This window comes from Lampetra planeri, chromosome 53 (genome assembly GCF_965212315.1).
Source record: "Lampetra planeri chromosome 53, kcLamPlan1.2.h2, whole genome shotgun sequence".
NCBI classification, from domain to species: Eukaryota; Metazoa; Chordata; class Hyperoartia; order Petromyzontiformes; family Petromyzontidae; genus Lampetra; species Lampetra planeri.
In genome coordinates this window covers 7,256,675-7,275,102 of record NC_136159.1, presented here as the reverse complement: position 1 = coordinate 7,275,102, position 18,428 = coordinate 7,256,675, and the positions used below count along the sequence as shown (strand labels likewise).

Below are 18,428 nucleotides of genomic sequence, written 5' to 3'. Positions count from 1 at the left end.
TCACTCTCAATCTCCACGCTCAAGAAAGCCCCAACGAGGGGAAATCAAGCCGAACGGGGCGGCGATATTTTTAAGAAGTGCGGCCGAAATATCTCCCGAGTGGTGGACCCTGTACGTGAGAGGGACCACGCGGCCGGCGGCTGGAGAGCGAGCGAGAGAGAGAGAGAGCACGGATGAAGGAAGACGGCGACTTATCGAACGCTCGCCGAGTTTCCGATTTGTCGCATTGACCCTTGTTTGCGTCGTGCGCCTCAGCGTTTTTTAGAATCTCTTGTTCGCCGCCCTGAAAGCTTGCTGGCCTGAAGTCCGCTGGCCGAGCCGTTTAATCCTGAGATTTACGTTACTGCGCTCTCGAACAATTTGTGCGGTTACCGCGATTTCTGTTACGATCAACTCTGCGCTTCATTTGTTGCATTCTTGAATCTTTTGCACAAAACGACGCGTTGTCTGCTTCGCGGCGAACGTCAAAGACCCCGTGACGTCATTCGCAAGGGTAGACCGCTGCGTGCTGGCTTCATGGTCCAAATGTGTAAAATTTAAATGGCTTCAGCGCAAGTTACTCAAATGAAAACGTACGGAGTGACCATCGCCCCCCTACTACGAATGCTTGGCAGGCATGAAAAATACAAGTAGATTTTACCCTTTCTGGCAATAAAACAGGAGGTGTGAAGATGTTCAAACACCAAACAGATAACTTTTGCAAGGAATATTAATTTTATTTTTCTACCTACGTGACTTTACCGAAAAAACCTAAGAGTAAGGAATCAACTCTGCATTAACCACACAAGACTCGGTGAGGCTTTCCTGGATAAACGAGCATAATAAAACAAATATTTAAACTAGAAACTTAACTTAATTTGTTCCACTAAGACGATATTTACTTTTCACGATGGCTATTATTTTGACACAGGCCTACCTTGTACGAGGCGTCTGGTGTCAGTGTTGCTCTTTACTAGCCTTACATAAAGGAAGTACATTGCATTGTGGATAGTTTGAATTACGTTACAAATTTCCACGTTTTGATCATCTCCACCATGGTCATCCTCCACCCGTCCATCCACCAGTTTAATCCATTTGTTGCCATCCCTTCCAGCAAATTATCCTGCCCGCCCATGCCGACGAGCTGTCCTTCCCAATGAATGTAACGTGTCCAACATGAGTTTGCTATTTCGTCATCAGTCTGTGAACCCTTTTTTCCCCGTCTCTAGGTGTAATTCGAAGCACGCATCTTCTCCAAGCAACTCTGCGCACTTTTCGTCTCTCGTTATGCGGAATAAAATTTGCGAATCGGCAAATAAATTAGCACGCGAAACACAGCCGCGTGCGCACAAGGTCTGAAGTATACTCGTGGCGTGTGCAAGATAAGGCTAACGGAAAACCCAACGCCAATGGAATAGATGGCGATGGAATGGCAAGTACAGGACGCAAGGCTTGTAAAGGAATGAGAGGGAGATGGAATGACTGCGTCCATCAGGGCACGAGCAGCTGAGAGATGGGTGACGATCGCACAGCACCTTGCACAACACTGCCAAAGGTACCGCTCATCACATCGACAAACAGAGAACAGATGATGGCAATGATGCTGATGATGACTATGATGATGCTGCTGCTGCTGATGCACACCGATAAGGCTTATTTCACCAACAGATAGCGAACGCCTGACGGTTGAAGATGCTGGCGATGATAACGCCGACCGTTTCTTCACAACGTGACAAAGGAAAACGGAGAATGTCGGTCTACTTGCTGGACGGAGCATCTGACCGGCGCGGGTGGACTTCCAGACGGGCACACAAAGGGGACAAACGCTGCGCGCTCTTCAAGCCACAAGACGGGCGGACAAGCAGAGAAAATAAACAATGCACGTAGGCGAACGAAGGAACCGACCGCGGCTGAACAACAGAATGAATGAACGAAGGAAAAACACAAATAAATAAAAAGCCTGCCCAACCCCCTCCAGCACCGCCTCCCCTCCTCCATCTCCCTCTCACCCCCCCCCCTTTCCCCACCGGCCGCCATCCACTCCATTCATCCGCGCGACAATTAGGTAAGTGCGCGAGGTGCGGGAGGACCATTATGAGCGGTGCGGGTGCGAGCGCTCTCATTACGAGCGGGAGAGAGTGGTGCGGCAGTGGTGGTTTTAAGGGGGGTGTTGGTGAGGCGGGAGGGAGGGAGCGAGGGAGGAGGGAGGGAGCATTATGCCGATGCGCGGAGCCCGGTATTCACGGCGCCACAATGATCGCGACCGGCAGAGGCCACAGCTCCGATACACAATTTGGCGGCGTTGCACACGCACACAAGCACACGCGCGCGCACACACGCGCACACACGCGCACACACGTGCACACACGCGCACACACGTGCACACACGCGCACACGCGAGTGTACGCGAGTGCTCCTAACCCGAGTGCGACTCCTGCTCACCGCCAACTTAAGTGACCAATTTTTCAATGGATTCTGGGCACCCCCCTCCTAGGTCACCTCGTCCTTAAATCAGTGCCTGGTGCAGTATGTAAACATCAGCACTGAGGAGACAAAGGCGCACAAGGTCCGGCCACGCCACTCCCCCGTGTGCCGTGCTTGCCTTCGGAGGTGCTCGCTGCCAGCGCTGGCCCCGGCAACCTGTTAAGAAGCCATAGACGGGGGCATCGTTGTGGCTGCGTGGGTCCGTGGGGAAGAGTGTTTAAGTGCACACATTAGTGGCCGTGCTTCTGTTGGGGATTAAGTAATTTTACATTTTCGTGTTTTTTTTTTCCCACCTCTCTCGCTGGAAATTACCGATGATGATGATGATGATAATAATCACGGGCAGAAGCTTTTATAGGTAACAAAAATAAAATCCACTCCCGGAGCTGCCACGGAAAATAAACAAAATGCATCAACCTCCGTAACTCCATCCTCCCCCCCCCAACCCTCGACGCAAGCCAACATTCGCATTAGCGGCGTGCAGGGCGCTGCGACACCAATCCAACACCACGACAATTAGTTTACTCAGCGAAGCATCGCGAGTCACCACATGGGCGTCACATCTTTGCTCAGCTATGAAAGCTTTTCCGGGTCTCGAGGCTCGCTTTGAAGGAGGATCTCCCGCTTGGTGCTGGTTGGGCTAATTCCTTCAGCGGAGCCTTGGCACGCGCGTGGATGGGTGGGCCGATGATGCTGGATGCAATTACCAGCGAAACGTCGTACTCAAATTGTAAATGTTGTGGTTTCGCGCTTCAACACACCGGTGGGCTAACGCAGTGAACTAATTTGTCTTTTGTCAACGTGACACTTTTTTACTGATTGGCCGTGTCGGGTGGTGGAGGGTTATGACACATTTATAAATAACGCGATCTAAACCCAAAAACGTTGCTTATGAATAATATTGGTCGCGAAAGCCTACACGTGTTAAACCAACGCGGAGAAGTTCTCCGCAATCCTGGAGAAGTGTCAAGATGCCAAAGTCAACGATCCTCCCCTGACAGCGATGGGTGCTGGTCGTGTTGCTGTTCGGGATTTACTCTCGGTTGGAAAGTGCAACCCACCGCTGCGCATAAAACTAAAACAAATATCCCCCATATAGCTTCAACAGACTGTTGGGGCAAGTGCTGTTAGCGGGCACCAATAAAGGCCGGCACAGCACACGAGGGGGTGGGTGGCCCACACCACGCCCGGTCACCTTTGTATCCCCAGTGGCGATGATTACACATCGCACCAGGTACTCATTTGAGGCTGAGTCGACCTAGGGGAGGTCCAGGACTGGTTCAAATAATCGTCACTGGTGATGGCCGTGAATCGAACCCGGGTCGCCAGGTAAGTAGCGCAGCACGCTAACCGCTACGCACACACACACGACACACGCACGCGCACAACAACATTATCAACCGCCGTTTACACATGTGGCGGTGACGGCACGCGCGGCCCCCCCGTGCACACCTGTCCAGGACGTCCGTCTTCTCCAGCTTCTCTTGCAGGTGCAGCCAGTCGATGAGGGACTTGAAGTCTCGCACGTAGTTGTCCAGCATCATGAGTACTTCCTGTACGGGTGTAGAACACAGCAGCAACAACAGCAGCAGTGCGGGCCATTGGTGAGAGGTCAATTTAACCAAGTCCGGTGATATAAGTGGGCGTAATATTCTTGTTAAATATTTGCCCGACAAAAAATACTAAATATGAGGCACACGGCACTGTCTGTGAAAAACAATTAAATTGTCTCAGGTGACGTCGATCGAGCAGGGTCGAACGACAGCTGCACCACGAAAGGCCCTCGATGCCAAAATACTCGACGCGGCCTTCCTGTCCAACGACTTCTTTGACAATTTCAAGCGACGAATTACAGAGAGGGCGATAAAGAGAACAGAAGAACACGTGGACTAGAGAAACGTGCGCCCACCCCGACTCGCAGGAAGAACTACGCAGGCTTTGGCGGGATGCGTCGCGGCCAGAAAGGGAGGAACGTCCGTGCGGTCGAGTCTGACGGCGGAGCGGCAGCCAGAGAAGGGAACGTTTCCGAGAGGACGTCCACCGCAGGAGACGGAGCGGGAAGATCAACTCGTGCACAGAGACCAGACGGGACTTTTGCTGCGCGAGACCCCGCGAGGTCACAGAGGTCACAGAGGTCACAGAGGTCACCGTGCCAGCTGGGTGCCGACCCTTGAGCCACTCCCGCGATTCCCACCGCTTCCCACTCACCGCCACGACCAGCCGCGAGACGCCGCCGCATTTTGTTCATTCGGACAAACGCACTCGTGACGGCACTTGTGAATGGGGCGGACGATGAACATAGATACAGTCCCACAAGTGAGGAGAGCAATTTTTTCCTACTTCCAATTGGAAACCCGACCGTGTCAATCGATAGTCCCCTTGCCAGCCACGTTCAACCGCTCGGGGATTCCGAGCGGCGTTGGGGCCGCGCGGAGGAACACGCGACCTGGTGCTTGTAACGTGCTCGTGTAGAGAGCCCTTTGGTCGATCCACTGCTGGATGAGAACCTCCCCCACGCCGTGCGGGGCGCGGGAACCGCCTGACCATGCTTCACCGCGCACGCTGGTCGGTGCGGGATGGTGGAGGTGGATCGCGTAGACGTTGGGAGCGTAGTACAGTACAATAATGGATTTTTGTTGCGCTGCCCTCTATGCACGGTAAACAGCGATCTTCTCTATTGATGGTCCAGAGATACATATTGTTGGTTCTTTCGGTAAAGTCACGTAGAAGGGAAATAATAAAATGATAAAAATATCAAACAATACAATTCTCACGACGTCTCGACTGCAACACAAGCAATCATCATCAGGTGTGAAATCCACAGCAAAAAAAAACCTTTAAATCAAAATTTAGGTCCAGAGAAAATTCCACATTCTTATAAATGGCCCAGAATGCGCCCGGTCTGCACCCCACTTGGTCACACCCCAAAGGCAAAGTGGGTTTGAGCCTGGACAACGCTTGGACAGGTGACCACCTTGATATCCGTCCACGTAAAACATGAACACGTGTCTCGCACGGTCCGTCAGCCGGCACACCCTTCTGGGAGTGCATCGTTTCAGCAGCATTCACTCAAGAGACGCAAACTCTGGATGGACTTGAGTCGATGCCGTTGAACTGCCGACCTCACAGGAAACGACCCCCTCTCTACCGTCCGTGGTAGGTTACCACAGGGCCGTGGTGGGCAGCAGAGGGCAACGTAGCAGCATCCACTGCTGCCCTTCACTGTGCTCCAACGCCTCTGTTCCCCCTCCTTCACCCAACACACGACATCACTTGCCGTTGTAAAAACTGCACGAACGCGCGAAACGAGCGCGCGTATGTTGCGATCCGTACAAAGGTAAGTAACGTCAAGGCCACGCGCGTGACGAGGGAAGAGGCCTTGCCGATGAAAATCGATGCAAAAGGGCCGTGGGTTTATTTTTGCAGACACCTGCAATGCGCAGCGTCGAAGCCGAGTTATTGATGGAGGGGGGGGGGGAAAGGCAGGGGGGGGGAAAGGCGGGGGGGGGGGGAGTAGATCCTAGCAGACGGGGCAAAGTGTTGGCGAAGGGAGGCCCGGGGTGGTCGGAATGGGGTGGCACAACCCCCTTGGAGCCTGCGGCCTTGGCCGGATCTCGCCCATTGAATGACAGCGCGAGAGGGGGCCGTGCAAGCCCGGCTCAGCTTTCGGGCAAACGGGGGAAGCAGCCTAAGATCGCTTGGTCACGCCACTGCCGTCAGAAGCGTCTCCGCAACAGAGAGCTCTCGCGAGCCCCTCTGGAAGGTATTTTGGCCGACTCTTGCAACACTTCCAAGAGGTGGCAGTACCCCAGAATTTGCTCCGACGCAAGCAACCTGCCGACCGACTTAACTGCGGTGCGCCCATTCACACTGCATCGATGGACAGAGGCGAGGGGATTTGAGAAACTTGACATTGCCGTGTCGGGAGATGGAATCCAACTGTGAGTACGTAAGTATGTTGCACTTCTTTCGCACCATACGTAGCCAACCATGCTAATCGGAGGTGCGTGGGAAGGACAACAAACTAAACAAAAAAAATATAAAGAACTGCCGACATCTGGATTGCAAGTTCAGTGCCTCAACCGCTGCAGGGTGGCAGCATCCCTCTGCGTACAAACAGCACCGTAGCTCAGCACCACCGCTCGCCTGCAAGATCCAGCGATGCGAAGGTCAGGGTTGGTGGATGACACAAACGTTGTGAAACTCCCTTCCTGTGGGCATCGGAGATGGTGGCATATCCTGGCTGGCCGAGAGAAGGCGGTACAGCAAGTGGGCTAATCTCCATTTGGTTTTCATCCACACAGTGATAGAATAAAGACACGCATGGGTTTTCTCCAAGTGCCCCGGTTATCCTCCCTCGCGTATACACAGCTCCTACGTTGGCTAAAAGGACCTTCAAATTAAAACCAATTTCAGTAGGACCCTCCTGAAAACGATGCCTTGGAGTCTTTGTGCGGCGTTCCTCCCCGTTTAAGGCCCAGCCTCCACCCGCGGTCCCTCCGCAGCGTCACTCCTGCCCTCGGGTCCCCCTCGCCTGCCCGGCGCTCACTTCAACCTCTCCCCCCGCCGCCACCGCCGCGGCGCCGGCAACGCCACCGCCGCCTGCTTTCCCGCGGGGAGACCACGGCAACCCACACCAACCTGCGCCGCTGCCAGCCGCAAAAACCACATCCCTATCGGGTGCGTTCTTGAAATATCTCCATTCGCCCGTTTATTTTTTTTGTTCGACCACCTTTTCTCGCGACCGGCGGCGGATGAGCAAACCAGAAGGGGAACCAAGGTGGCCCCCCGGTATCGGAGTTCAATAGACGAACCCACCTGCCCCCCCCCACGCCGAACATCTGTTCCGACAAACTACGTCAATCTAGCCTACGTGGTGTCATCCTCATTATGGAGGGGACGATGCCCCTGAGTCTTTCCATCTTTCACGATCTTCAGCGTCTCTCTCACGGAAGAGTCCCGTACCACTCTCACATTGTATCCCACCAACGATCCGTTTCCTTCCTCCTCCCTTCCCATCAACTAATATTTTGAAAATATTGAATCCCTGAACCAAATATTGATTTCCCTGGGGGTATAAATATTTGCTAAAAATATCGTCCCCGGAGGAACAAATGTTCAGGGAAACCAACATTCCTTTACACAGCAACGGAGAATGAACCCGGCAAGGGCTTGGCGAGACTACACAGAAACTGCGTGTGTGCGTCGCAGGTGGTATAGCTGCCGTAACAATGCATCGATCCACCGATTAACGTACGTTAATTAAGCTCATGCTAGATCCATAGAATCGCAATAATATATTTTAATCGATGAAGCTATTATTCTTTGTTTTTGTTGTGCATGTTTAGCCAGGAAAGCCTCGCCGAGGTCTTTATCAGGAGGGTCCTGTCCAAGTTGTCACAATAGGGAGCGATTATTGCCGCGTACATTCCAATTAAATAATTTGTGGGCCATTTATTTTTAGTTGCCAAAGATGGACAATGACACCGCCACACAACGGCCCACTCTTGCTCAAAGACGTCACAGAATCTTTACCGTTCACTGTGAAGCAGAAGGAACGTAGCATGTTTCACGGTGAATAAACGCGGCAGCATTGACCGGGGCGTTCGCCGGATCTGAACCGCGAGCCTCCGCAACGAGAGGCAAACGCGTCGCCGCCGCCAATCAGTGCGCCGTCACAGCCGACGCTTTTGCTCAAGGCGTCTCGCGGGACAGGCGGGCGCAGAGCGAGTAAAATTCGGCGTCCCACGTTTAGAACCCGTGAGACCACCCCGACTCGGCATCGCGAGGGTTAAATAAAAAAAAAAGCTTCCGCACGCCACGCCGAAGCGAATGGAAGAGGCAGACGAGAAGTGAGGCGGCGCTCGTGAAGGAGGAAGAATAACAAAGAATGAAAGGGGGCAACAACAACAAAAAAGGGAACAAAATATATAATGTACGTTATTGTGAAGAAATAAATAAACAATAACAAAACATGAAAAGCCTTCTCTGGACGCTTGATGCTTCTGTGTGTGCACGCATGAGTGTGTGCGTGCGCGCATGTTTGTGTGCGTGCGCGCGCGAGCGTAAAAATGTGCGTGTGTGTGTGTGTGTGCGAGTGAACGAGTACCGGGTGGAACAGTTGCAAAGTGGTGAGCGCACTCTGTCAAAAACCCGGCGACCCGAGTTCGCTTCGTGGTCACGGCTTACATCAGCAGCAAACGCACGAACCGGTCCTGCACCCTCCCCCCACCCCCCCGGCTGACTTAGCCTCAAAATGAGTACCTAGGAGCCGCGTGCGATACATCAACAGTGAGAAGACAAAGGTGGCCGGGCGTGGTGCTGGTCCCTCGTGCACCGTGCCGGCCTTCACAGGCGCTCACAAACAGCACCGGCCCCAGCATCTTGTGTCGGATGCAAGGAGAAATTTTTGCCTTTGTCAATGCATGTGTGTACATACACACGCGCACGTGTGTAAGTGTGCGTCTATGTCTTTGTCTATGTGTGCGGGTGTGTGTTTACGTGCGTGTGGGGAGCGGTGGTGTAGCGGTTAGCGCGCTGCCCTACGGACCTTGCGACGCGGGTTCGATTCCCGCTCACGGCCAACACCAGCAACGATTATCTGAACCGGTCCTGGGCCTCCCCGAGGTTGACTCAGCCTCAAATTATTACCTGGTGCGGTGTGTAAACATCGCCACTGGGGAGACAGGTGGTCAGGCGTGTTGCTGACCACCCACCCCCTCGTGTACCGTTCCGGCCTTCATAGGTGCTCGCTAACAGCACTTGCCCCTACAGTCTGTTACAGGCTATATGGGGGATCTTTGTCTTCTGAAATGAGTACCTGGTGTGTAAAATCATCGCCACAAGGGTGACAAAAGGCAGCCGTGCGTGGTGCTGGCCACCCACCCCCGCCCCGAACGCTGTGCCCGTACAGCTTGTTAGAGGCTATACGGGTGATCTTTGTCTTTCTGTGTGTGCGCGTGCGTGCGCGCGCGTGCTGTCCAGGTCGATAAGATGGCCTCTGGTATTGATCGCGGACTGGCCCGCGCCACCGCGGCGGCATGCGGTGCAGCCTGCACGGCGCCGTCTGCAAACCGCCGTCACTCTACACCGCCAGGCGGCCGGGCAAGCGGGAGGAGGGTGGGGGGGCGGTGGGGGTGGGGGGCCCCCAGAGTGTTGGGGGGTCATGCAAGAGGACAGGCAGTGGCACAAATGCATTGATGTCATTATGCACTCTCATTATCGTTGTGTATTGTTATCAGGCTAACGTCACGTGATATTTAAGGAGGATTTCTCCACGACACTGGCTGTCGCCTGATGATGCTGGTTGCAACTAGCGGCGAAACGTCGTGCTCGAATTGTAAATGCTGTGGGTTTGCTCTCCAACATGCCGGTTAGTGCTGAACTATTCACGAATTGGCACGTTTTGTTCACGTGACAAACCTTACTAATTGGCTGTGTCGAGTGGTGGCGGGTTGAACGACACGTTCGTAGTTACGCAATCTAACCCGAATATATGGATAATATTGGTCGCGAAAGCCTACGTGTTCAACTAACATGACGTCATGGTTTCGCGCCCCGAACTTGCATCCTAGAGGTCGCCGGTTCGATTCTCTCTCCCAGCGCAGAGCTTGAGCCGACAGTGCGAGTCTCTTAAAAAGCCTCTGTGCACCCAGCAGGATAAACGTATCCACCCGCAGTAAATCCGCTGACAGGTTGCGAGCGGTGGGGTGAGCTGTGTATTACTCCAACCTTGGAGGAGTAGGCCAAATACCGTCTACGGGAAAGGGGGCTCCCCAGAACTCCGCCTGAGGGAGCCGGCAGAGGGATGAGTGTGTAAATGCAGGGCTGCACCTTTAACATTTTACACTGCACCTTAGTTGACAGCGGTACTCATTGTGGATTGCACGTAACTTTGCCAAACGCTCTGGGGAGGCTCCCCACTGAGGCCACTTCGTAAGAACATCACGACTATCATCTAAGGCCGCTGGAGAGCAGGAGGAGGAGGAATGGAAAACAATTCAACCCGATTGTTCGGTCGAGTCTTTCGGAATCCACGCTTCCGCTCCGAGCGCGAACCCCGGCGCTCACGGCGGAGCGCCGGGGCGGAAGCGTGGATTCCGCCCGTCCCACCGATCGCCTCCACAATGTCCCACCCAGCGGCTGCACCGTCGACAATCCCGATCCTGCCCCCCCCCCACCCGTCCTCGCCTCCGCCCACTCCATTCAGGCGTCGCTAAAGCGTGCAATTTGTTGTCGGCGGGCGGCGTGGTTAGGCGTGGAACTAATCGGCGCTATTGAGAGCGCCGGGGCGCCGTGGGTAACCCGACGCGGGGGCCGGGCCGAGAGCCGCCGAGAGCGTGCACACGCGCGCGGTGGAACACCGCGGCGTGCTTGTGTGGAGCCGTGCGGCACACCGTGGGTGGTGTGGCACACCGTGGGTGGTGTGGTGGGGTGGTGCGGTGGTGTGGTTCGGCGTGCTTGTGTGGAGCGGTGCAGGACACCGTGGGGTGGTGTGGTGGGGTGGTGCGGTGGTGTGGTACGGCGTGCTTGTGTGGGAGCCGTGCGGCACACCGTGGGGTGGTGTGGAGGGGTAGTGCGGTGGAGTGGCGTGGTGTGATATGGTTGTGTGGTGTGGCGTGGCTGCGTGGGGTGGTGTGTGGTAGTGTGGGGTGGTTGTGTGGAGTGGGTCGGCGTGGGGGGTGATGTGGCGTGATGTGGTCATGTGGTATGGGGTGGTGTGATGAGGTTGTGCGGTGTGGTGTGATGAGGTTGTGTGGTACGGTGGTATAGCCTGGTGTGAGTGTGTGGTATGGGCTGGTGTGAAGCAGTGTGGCAATGCCGTGTTACACGCTCTGGCATGGAGCGTTGGGGCATGGAGTGATGTGGTACAGCATCGTATATTGTGGTCCTGTGGTTTGGAATGGGAGGGCCAAAGACAAGTTCAACAACCACTTGTGACGGACTTAGCCGTGGCCGGGAACTAAATTCACGTCGCAGAGTTTGTATCGCAGTGCGCAAACCACTGCGCCTCTGCTCACCATGTGTGTGTTTGTGTGCCTGCGTGAGTGTATTTACGCATGCACCGATGCGTGCACAAACACGCACACGGACACACTTCGTGCGGACACTAAAAGAGAAAAGAGAAGACAGAGAGAGAGAGAGAAAAGCAGTGTCATACGAGTGGAACGTGCCGAGTCGGGTTTGCGATACAAATCTGCAGGAAGCATCGATTGTGTTCCAGGGAGCTATCCAGGTTCTAATTGACCGTGTCAATCTATACCGCTAACGACCCGGAATCTCCGTGTCGCGATTCCAGGGGGCGGCGACAGCAGTGGCCGAAATCACCACAAACACGTCCTACCACAGCCACCGCCGCCACCACCGCCACCACCATCGTTACCATTGCCACCGTCATAATTATCAAAACAACTGTCATCACTGCCATTACCATCAGTATAACTGACGATTGGCACGGATGGCTATATGTGGTGTAAAAGAAGTTCAATTTACACACAACTATCATCGTGATCAACACCATGGTGGCGCTGAGCGAGTGGTGGTGGCGCTAGCATTGGTGGTATTGGTTCTGGTGAGAGTGGTGGTGTTTGGTGCTGGTGTTGGTAGTGTCGGTGGTGGTGGTGCGGAAGACGTGGCGGTGATCGTTAGTGCTCGTGTTGTTAGAGGCAGTGGTCGTGGATCCCCTGACTGGGTAGAGATGGTGCAAATGGTGTTGACTGGGTGGTGGAGGCTGTGGTAATGGCGGTACAGACTGGGCAGTGGTGGTGGTGGTACTGACTCGGTGGTAGTGGGTGGGCGGTTCGTGGCAGTGACAGTTGTTGCTGCCGGTGCTGCAGCTGTAGGCCGTGACGCCGGTGACGGTGGCGGGGAGGCGAGGGCTGGCGTCGTGCACATGTTCGCGACACGGCTCCCAGATGGGCGACCAGATTTGTGCATCATTTATTCACGGCGGGCGCGGCACAGAGAGCCACTGTCGCGCCTTTGATCTGCGATCGCCGTCACCAACCCTGCCACCCTGCCCGTGTCTCCAGCTTCCAACGACAGCACGGCCCCATAAAAACCGCCAGCTACCCACCAGGTCAAGTGCTCACTTCTTCTCTGCAGTCATTCGCTCGTCCGGCGGTCGGTCGTCTCCTTATCACTCTGCTAGTGCTGCCACCGTGGTTACTGTTCTCAGGAACTTCACGCATTGATTCCTCCACCCGTGTTGAGGACTATTGAATTGTTTTGTCTCGTCCACGTAATAGTCAACCACCAAAGTGCAGGTCACAACAACATACTCACTCACCCACCCACTCGCTCACTCGCTCATCCACTTGCTCACTCCCTCACCCACTCGCTCACCCTCTCGCTCACCCACTCGCTCACTCACTCACTCACCCACCCACTCACTCACTCACTCAGAGGCCTACTCGCAGTCCTGAAGGCCTCGAACACACACCGGCCAGCTACCAAGAGCGTCAATGACAGGACAGCAGATAAGAAGTGAAACGTTTGTTTCACCGAGCAAAGTTAGAGGAACTTGGGGGAGAGGAGGGGGTCTGGCACGGTGGGAGGGATTACCGAAGTTGTGGGACAAGGGGAAGAGAAAGTCACTGTCCAGTACCACGGCCATCGAGTGCAAAATGGGCGAGAGAGGGGGGGGTGGGTTTTTTTTTTTGTCGATTTCCCCAATTGTCACTCGACTGCACCGCGGTTGCCACGTCACGAGACTAAGAGTCCGTTCGGAACTCTTGCAGTGCAAGCCCGTCGTGTGAGAGAACGGCCCACGAAAGTGGATCACAGCGCTTCGTCCGAGTTCCTTTTCACGTGGCCTCTGGTCCACAGACTCGAAGGAAGTACATTCCCACCCAAAAAAAAAAGGGGCTAACGCTCGTCACGCAACAGTCGCGCCCCAATGTATGTAGTTATTAGGAAGACGGCGATTTTGGCACGGAAGTCCTGGTGGTCACGTAAATCGGATGAATGTGTCAAGTCTTAGAAATAGATTCAGCAACTTTTTTTTTTACCTCCTTTTAAGTGTGTATTTCATTGGGGGCCAAGCAGAGGCCGTGAACCCCGCTCCACTCGTGAAGCCGACACGAGAGCGTTTTAGCCCACAACGTGCCGTCGTTGGCGACGATTGGCGCGAGAGCCAGTGTGTAATCAGGTGCGGCTGGCCGCATTTGAACCCAGGATCCCGGCAGCAGGGGGGGGGGGGGGGGGCCCTGGCGCTCACAAACAGGGGGGCCCATTATGCGCACCGCAAGCCCTCACCAGGCCACCTGCCCCCGCACCGTCCTTGAAAGGCTACGACAAAAATCACGCCGGCCTCTGCCGGCGCAGCAGAAATGCGGTGAGCCGCTTGACTCGGTTCGCAGATGGCGGAGGGAGGCGGGCGGGCGGGGCGGGCGGGCTTGAGGGAGGGATGGGAAGAGCATTAGGCCGCGCGCTCGCTCTCAAAGCGATCCACCAACCCTAACCCGCGGCGGGCGTCAAAACGAGGGGGCCGACTGCAGGTGGAGCGGCGTCCACTCCAGAGATTAAATGAAACAAATTGGTGGCAAGCTGCTCGCCTCCTCTTACGCCGCCTCTCAGCCACCGCCCTTTCGATTAGACGGACAAACGTGAAGAGGCGGGAAAGAAAAAAAATGCTTGATAATAATAATTAAATAAGGACGTGCGAGTGCGATGCCATTGGTGCCTCTTGACCGGAAAAGCAATTACGGGGCGGCTGAAACAGCTGTGGCAGAGCAGCGCGGTCGGGTGCAGCGGGGAAGGAAAGAATCGGCCAAATAAATTATTAACGCAAAAAAAAAGCTTCGGCCGGTATTAAGGACTTCTCCTCCTGTCGCCGACGTGGGCTGGGGACACCTGGAGCCAACGTTCAGGACCACGAGTCTTCATCCACTGCTGGATGAAGGCCTCCCCATGTCCCATGGAGGGTTTATTGACTGCACTTCGCCGCGTTGATCAGTGCAAGGTGGCAAACGGGGCCATGGATGGGAATGCAAGACAGATTTGCTGGGTTCAAAACACATGGAGGGTTGTTTCACCACACTTCGCCAAGCTGATCAGGCGCATCAAATATTGTTGTACATTTCTTTACTTTTTCTAATCTTAATTCTACGTCGCAAGCACGAGTGCATTCGTAAAGAAATGTGTCTTTGAAACTCTCACGCAGCTCGAGGTTCACCACCTTTTCGGCTCCTGGAAGATGTCTGAGAAACAATTTTCAAGTCCCATGTCAACGTCTTCCTCCATACGAGGAGAAAACATTTTCATCATCATCACCATCAGCCATGATCTATCCACTGTTGGATGAAGGCCTCCACAAGTCCATCGCCATTCCTCACGGTCTCACGACGTGTCAAGCCACCTGCAACCAAGCTGGCTTTCTCCTCCAGATTCCATGCGAATCTCAACCACAGTAACTATCCCATCCAGCGACACGTCCCTACAAAGCCCACTAACTTGTGCGTGTCCTTTATCCTGTCTCCCTCTAACTCCAAAGCGTTCATCTATTCCACGCAAGTTCATCGCACCTGCCTCAAGTTCAAATGTTTAAGTCCTCAGAAGCTGGAAAAGAAGCCAAATTCAGTGGAAAAAAAGCCAAATGCAACGCGATCATTTTATTTTTTTGCGCACAAATTTGGGGAGCTGGCTGAGATGATCACCATCCTCCGCTCTACTTGGTTGTCGTCATCGTCGTCGCCTTTGTCAACAGCTCGGTCCTCACTCTGTAAGCAAGATATTATCGCAAACGTGACACAGAGGAGACCGAAACCCGGATTCGAACCCAGGCTCTCAGCGGTGCTCTGTCCTCTTAGCCGGCCGGCCCGACTCCCTCTGCCAGCGCCGCTGCGCGATGTCTCACGTGCATGCGGACGCCCCCCACGCCTCCCTCCACCCCCCCTACCATGGGCCTAATCCTGGCCTCTGGGTCTCCTAAGGCCGTGTTTCGTGGCATTGATTCTAAAAAGAAGGGAGGTGGGAATGGCTCCCGTGTGTTTCCTGGACTTCACATTGACTCTACAAGAAAACAACATCATAATCGTAACAATAATAATAATAAACAACAATGACTGCACGGAAAATGAACCAACGTTTCTTGGCAAAACGGCGAGACATTACACCGGGCCGCAAGCACGTCGGTGCATAATCAATGCGGAGACACAACGATACTCGTCTTTATTTGTATTTTTTTTTAAATAGCTCCCGCAGAGACTGACAGATTATTTACCCCCAAAACCTCGGCACACTGTGACAAACGCCACGATGCGAGATGACGGCCTATTCTGCGTTATAACCCCTTTCGCGACGCACACGACGACAGCGACGGCCGCGACGGCGAGGGCCGCGCCGTTTAACCGCCGGCACAACGGCACAAATCCGCGGGTTCGAGGGAAGGGTCACCGGGCAGACGGCTGCGACCTACGACCTTCAATGCGCCGTAGCCCAGCGCTGGATTAAAAGCGTCGAAAAGCGTAGCGCACGCCGGATTTGGCGTAGATTCCCTGGCGTCGTCGCCAAAAAGGGGGTTAATAACAGCGCGGTGACGGAAAGGAAAATGGGGAGAAAATTGTCCGTCTGATCTCTCTGTGCCAGAGACACGATGCAACGTCGCGTTGGCAGCGGCCGGCCGGCAAGGTCTCGGTCTGCAATCAAAAATGTGCAATTGCTGCGCGGAGAATTGAAAACAAAATTGTGTGGCGGGGGTTTTTTTTTCTCTCTCTCTCTCTCATGGTTGGTTTCTGTTTTTTTTTGTAAGCATTATTTAACGATCAAGTCAGGAGGAGAGAAAAAAAATCAGCAGTCAAATTATTATTGCGACAGTTTAAAGTAAGTGTCAACCTTTCATTCTCCTTTCCAATTTGCTCGCACAAAAGCGCCGCGGCAATTAGGGTAGCTGGGGGCTTCATTACGAAACAAGCCCGCGGACCCAAGAAACCAAAAAAAACTAAGGCAACGGCGCAGGCAAAGTTCAAATGCCGCCATGCGTGCCGATTCCTTATCAATCACGCAGAGCCCCCCTTTATCAGGCCACTGCTGGATGAAGGCCTAGCCACGCCGCGTCGGTCACGGGGGTGGCGTGACTGCACGTCGCCCACGTTCGCCGGTGAGGGTTGGTGAAGGGGCAAGGGAGGCGGGGCCCAGGACCGGTTCGGATACCACCCCCTTCACACTCTTAGGTTTATTCGGTAAAGTCACGTAGGTAAAAAATAATAGAAATAAAATAACCGCCCCCTTCCTTTACAACAATGTTAGGCTGCGGGGCTGCAGCCGGCTCGTGAAAAATGCCCATCGCCTGAAGAAGAAATGCACGCTGGGTAAAATTAATCGAAAGCCAGGGAGGACGGGGGCGGGGGGGGGGAGCAGAGAGACAGAAGGGCAGCCAAGGCTGCTGGTGGTTGGAGACAGAGGGAGGGCGAGGGGGGGGGCGCCATCTACAACAAAGTAAAGTTGCGTGACCCAAGGCGATGCGACAGCGAAACGCTTTCAAGAGCGGTGGGCGGGTCGGGCGGCTCGCGGAGGTTAGCGCTAATGTCCGTATCAAAGTGCCGAGCCAGCAGCGCCCAAGACCTTGGGTTTGGATCCAGGTCGGCCACCGGAGATGAAAACCAGTTTGTCGTGTGTGTGGCGAACGAGCCGATGGGTCTCAGCCCGGTCACCAATGATTTTTTTTGCCCGAAAACAAGAACAAACGCAGAAAATGTGGATTTGCACTTAAGAGGCAGCACACCCCCCCCCACCCCCGTCCGGAATCCATGGGCTAAATCTGTGCGCGTTGCACAGACGAACCGCTCTGTTGTTAACGCGGGCCGCTTCCAAGGTAGTCCGGAGGTTACCAAAGACGGATCCTCGAAGGCCACAGCAGAGGTGAAGACCCGCGACGTCACACGGAGGTTTTTCCTTCCACAAACGATAAATGCGGAAATAAAAGCCAATCCAAGAGGATTCTTAACATTTCTTATGAGGAGCAAGGATATTATCTGAAGACTTTACATAGAAAGAGAAAGCAAGGTTGCTTAGTCAGGTCAAGTCAAGGAAACGGGCAACATGTGATCAAGATTGACTGGTGACCAGCTGCAATGGATGGCGATGGAGGGGACATTCGGAGGTGCTGCGGGAAGAGGAAGACTGCGATCTGGATGTCAAACAGCGGGTGGGATGGTGGCATCTCGGCTGAGAGACGGAGCGACTCACAGAGATGAGTGGAGAGAGAACACTGCAGGGAGTTATCAGTGAAGGAAACATTCGTGGACCAACAGTCCAGTATGCCATGGGATGACAAGAAGCAGATACACGCCTCTGCATCGTCATATAAAGAAGAAGAAAAAACGACCGCAAAAGTCTCCACTCCTTGGCTGGATTTTCACAGAACAATTGCGACCATAATTAGCGACAAAAAATACAAAAGCTAAAACGGCGGCCGCCGAGTGGGCAGGTGGGACGGCAGGTGAGGGCATTTGTGTTCGCGAATAACGGCGCCGGGGGACAGCAACAACAACAAAAAAACCCCGAGCGGAGCGGAGCGGGTGCGTCGACGGTGCTGCCGACGTCTGTCTCCCACGTCGCACCTGCACGGCCCCCCCCCCCTCCACGCTGGCTCCCACCTCCCGACTCGCGGCTCTCCTTTGCGACGCTGGCGTTGCCGCAGGCGAGGAGGCCTTTGTGTCTCCCGCCCGCCCGCCCGCTTGCTTTGTGTGATTGCATGGCACCAACGGCCCCAAATGAGACAATAACAAAAAACCGACCCGCCACCACTTCCAAATTCGAAACACTTGCACAATAAATCAGCAAGGAGGGCTTCTCAAAAACTGACAGACGCCAATTGACCTGTTTAGCGTCCGATCTCAAGACCTGCCTGCTGCTATCCTTTTCATCGCCTCTCTCCGCACGCGCGTCTGCCTTTTGCTTGGAGACCGACGGCGGTTATTGTGATTGCCGTTGCGCTGGACGGTGGCTGCGGTGGCTGCGTTTGC

The 18,428-nt window shown here is 54.4% G+C and overlaps 1 protein-coding gene across 5 annotated transcripts in view; it reads right to left on the bottom strand.

Annotated features, from left to right (window-relative positions):
- Positions 1–18,428, bottom strand: part of LOC144734938 (S phase cyclin A-associated protein in the endoplasmic reticulum-like) — a 229,050-nt gene that overhangs the window by 166,430 nt on the left and 44,192 nt on the right. For all 5 annotated transcript variants that reach the window (XM_078617403.1, XM_078617404.1, XM_078617405.1 and 2 more), the window contains exon 5: positions 3,916–4,016. In XM_078617403.1, coding sequence (XP_078473529.1) covers positions 3,916–4,016 — 101 coding nt within the window. The remainder of the gene's footprint in view (positions 1–3,915; positions 4,017–18,428) is intronic.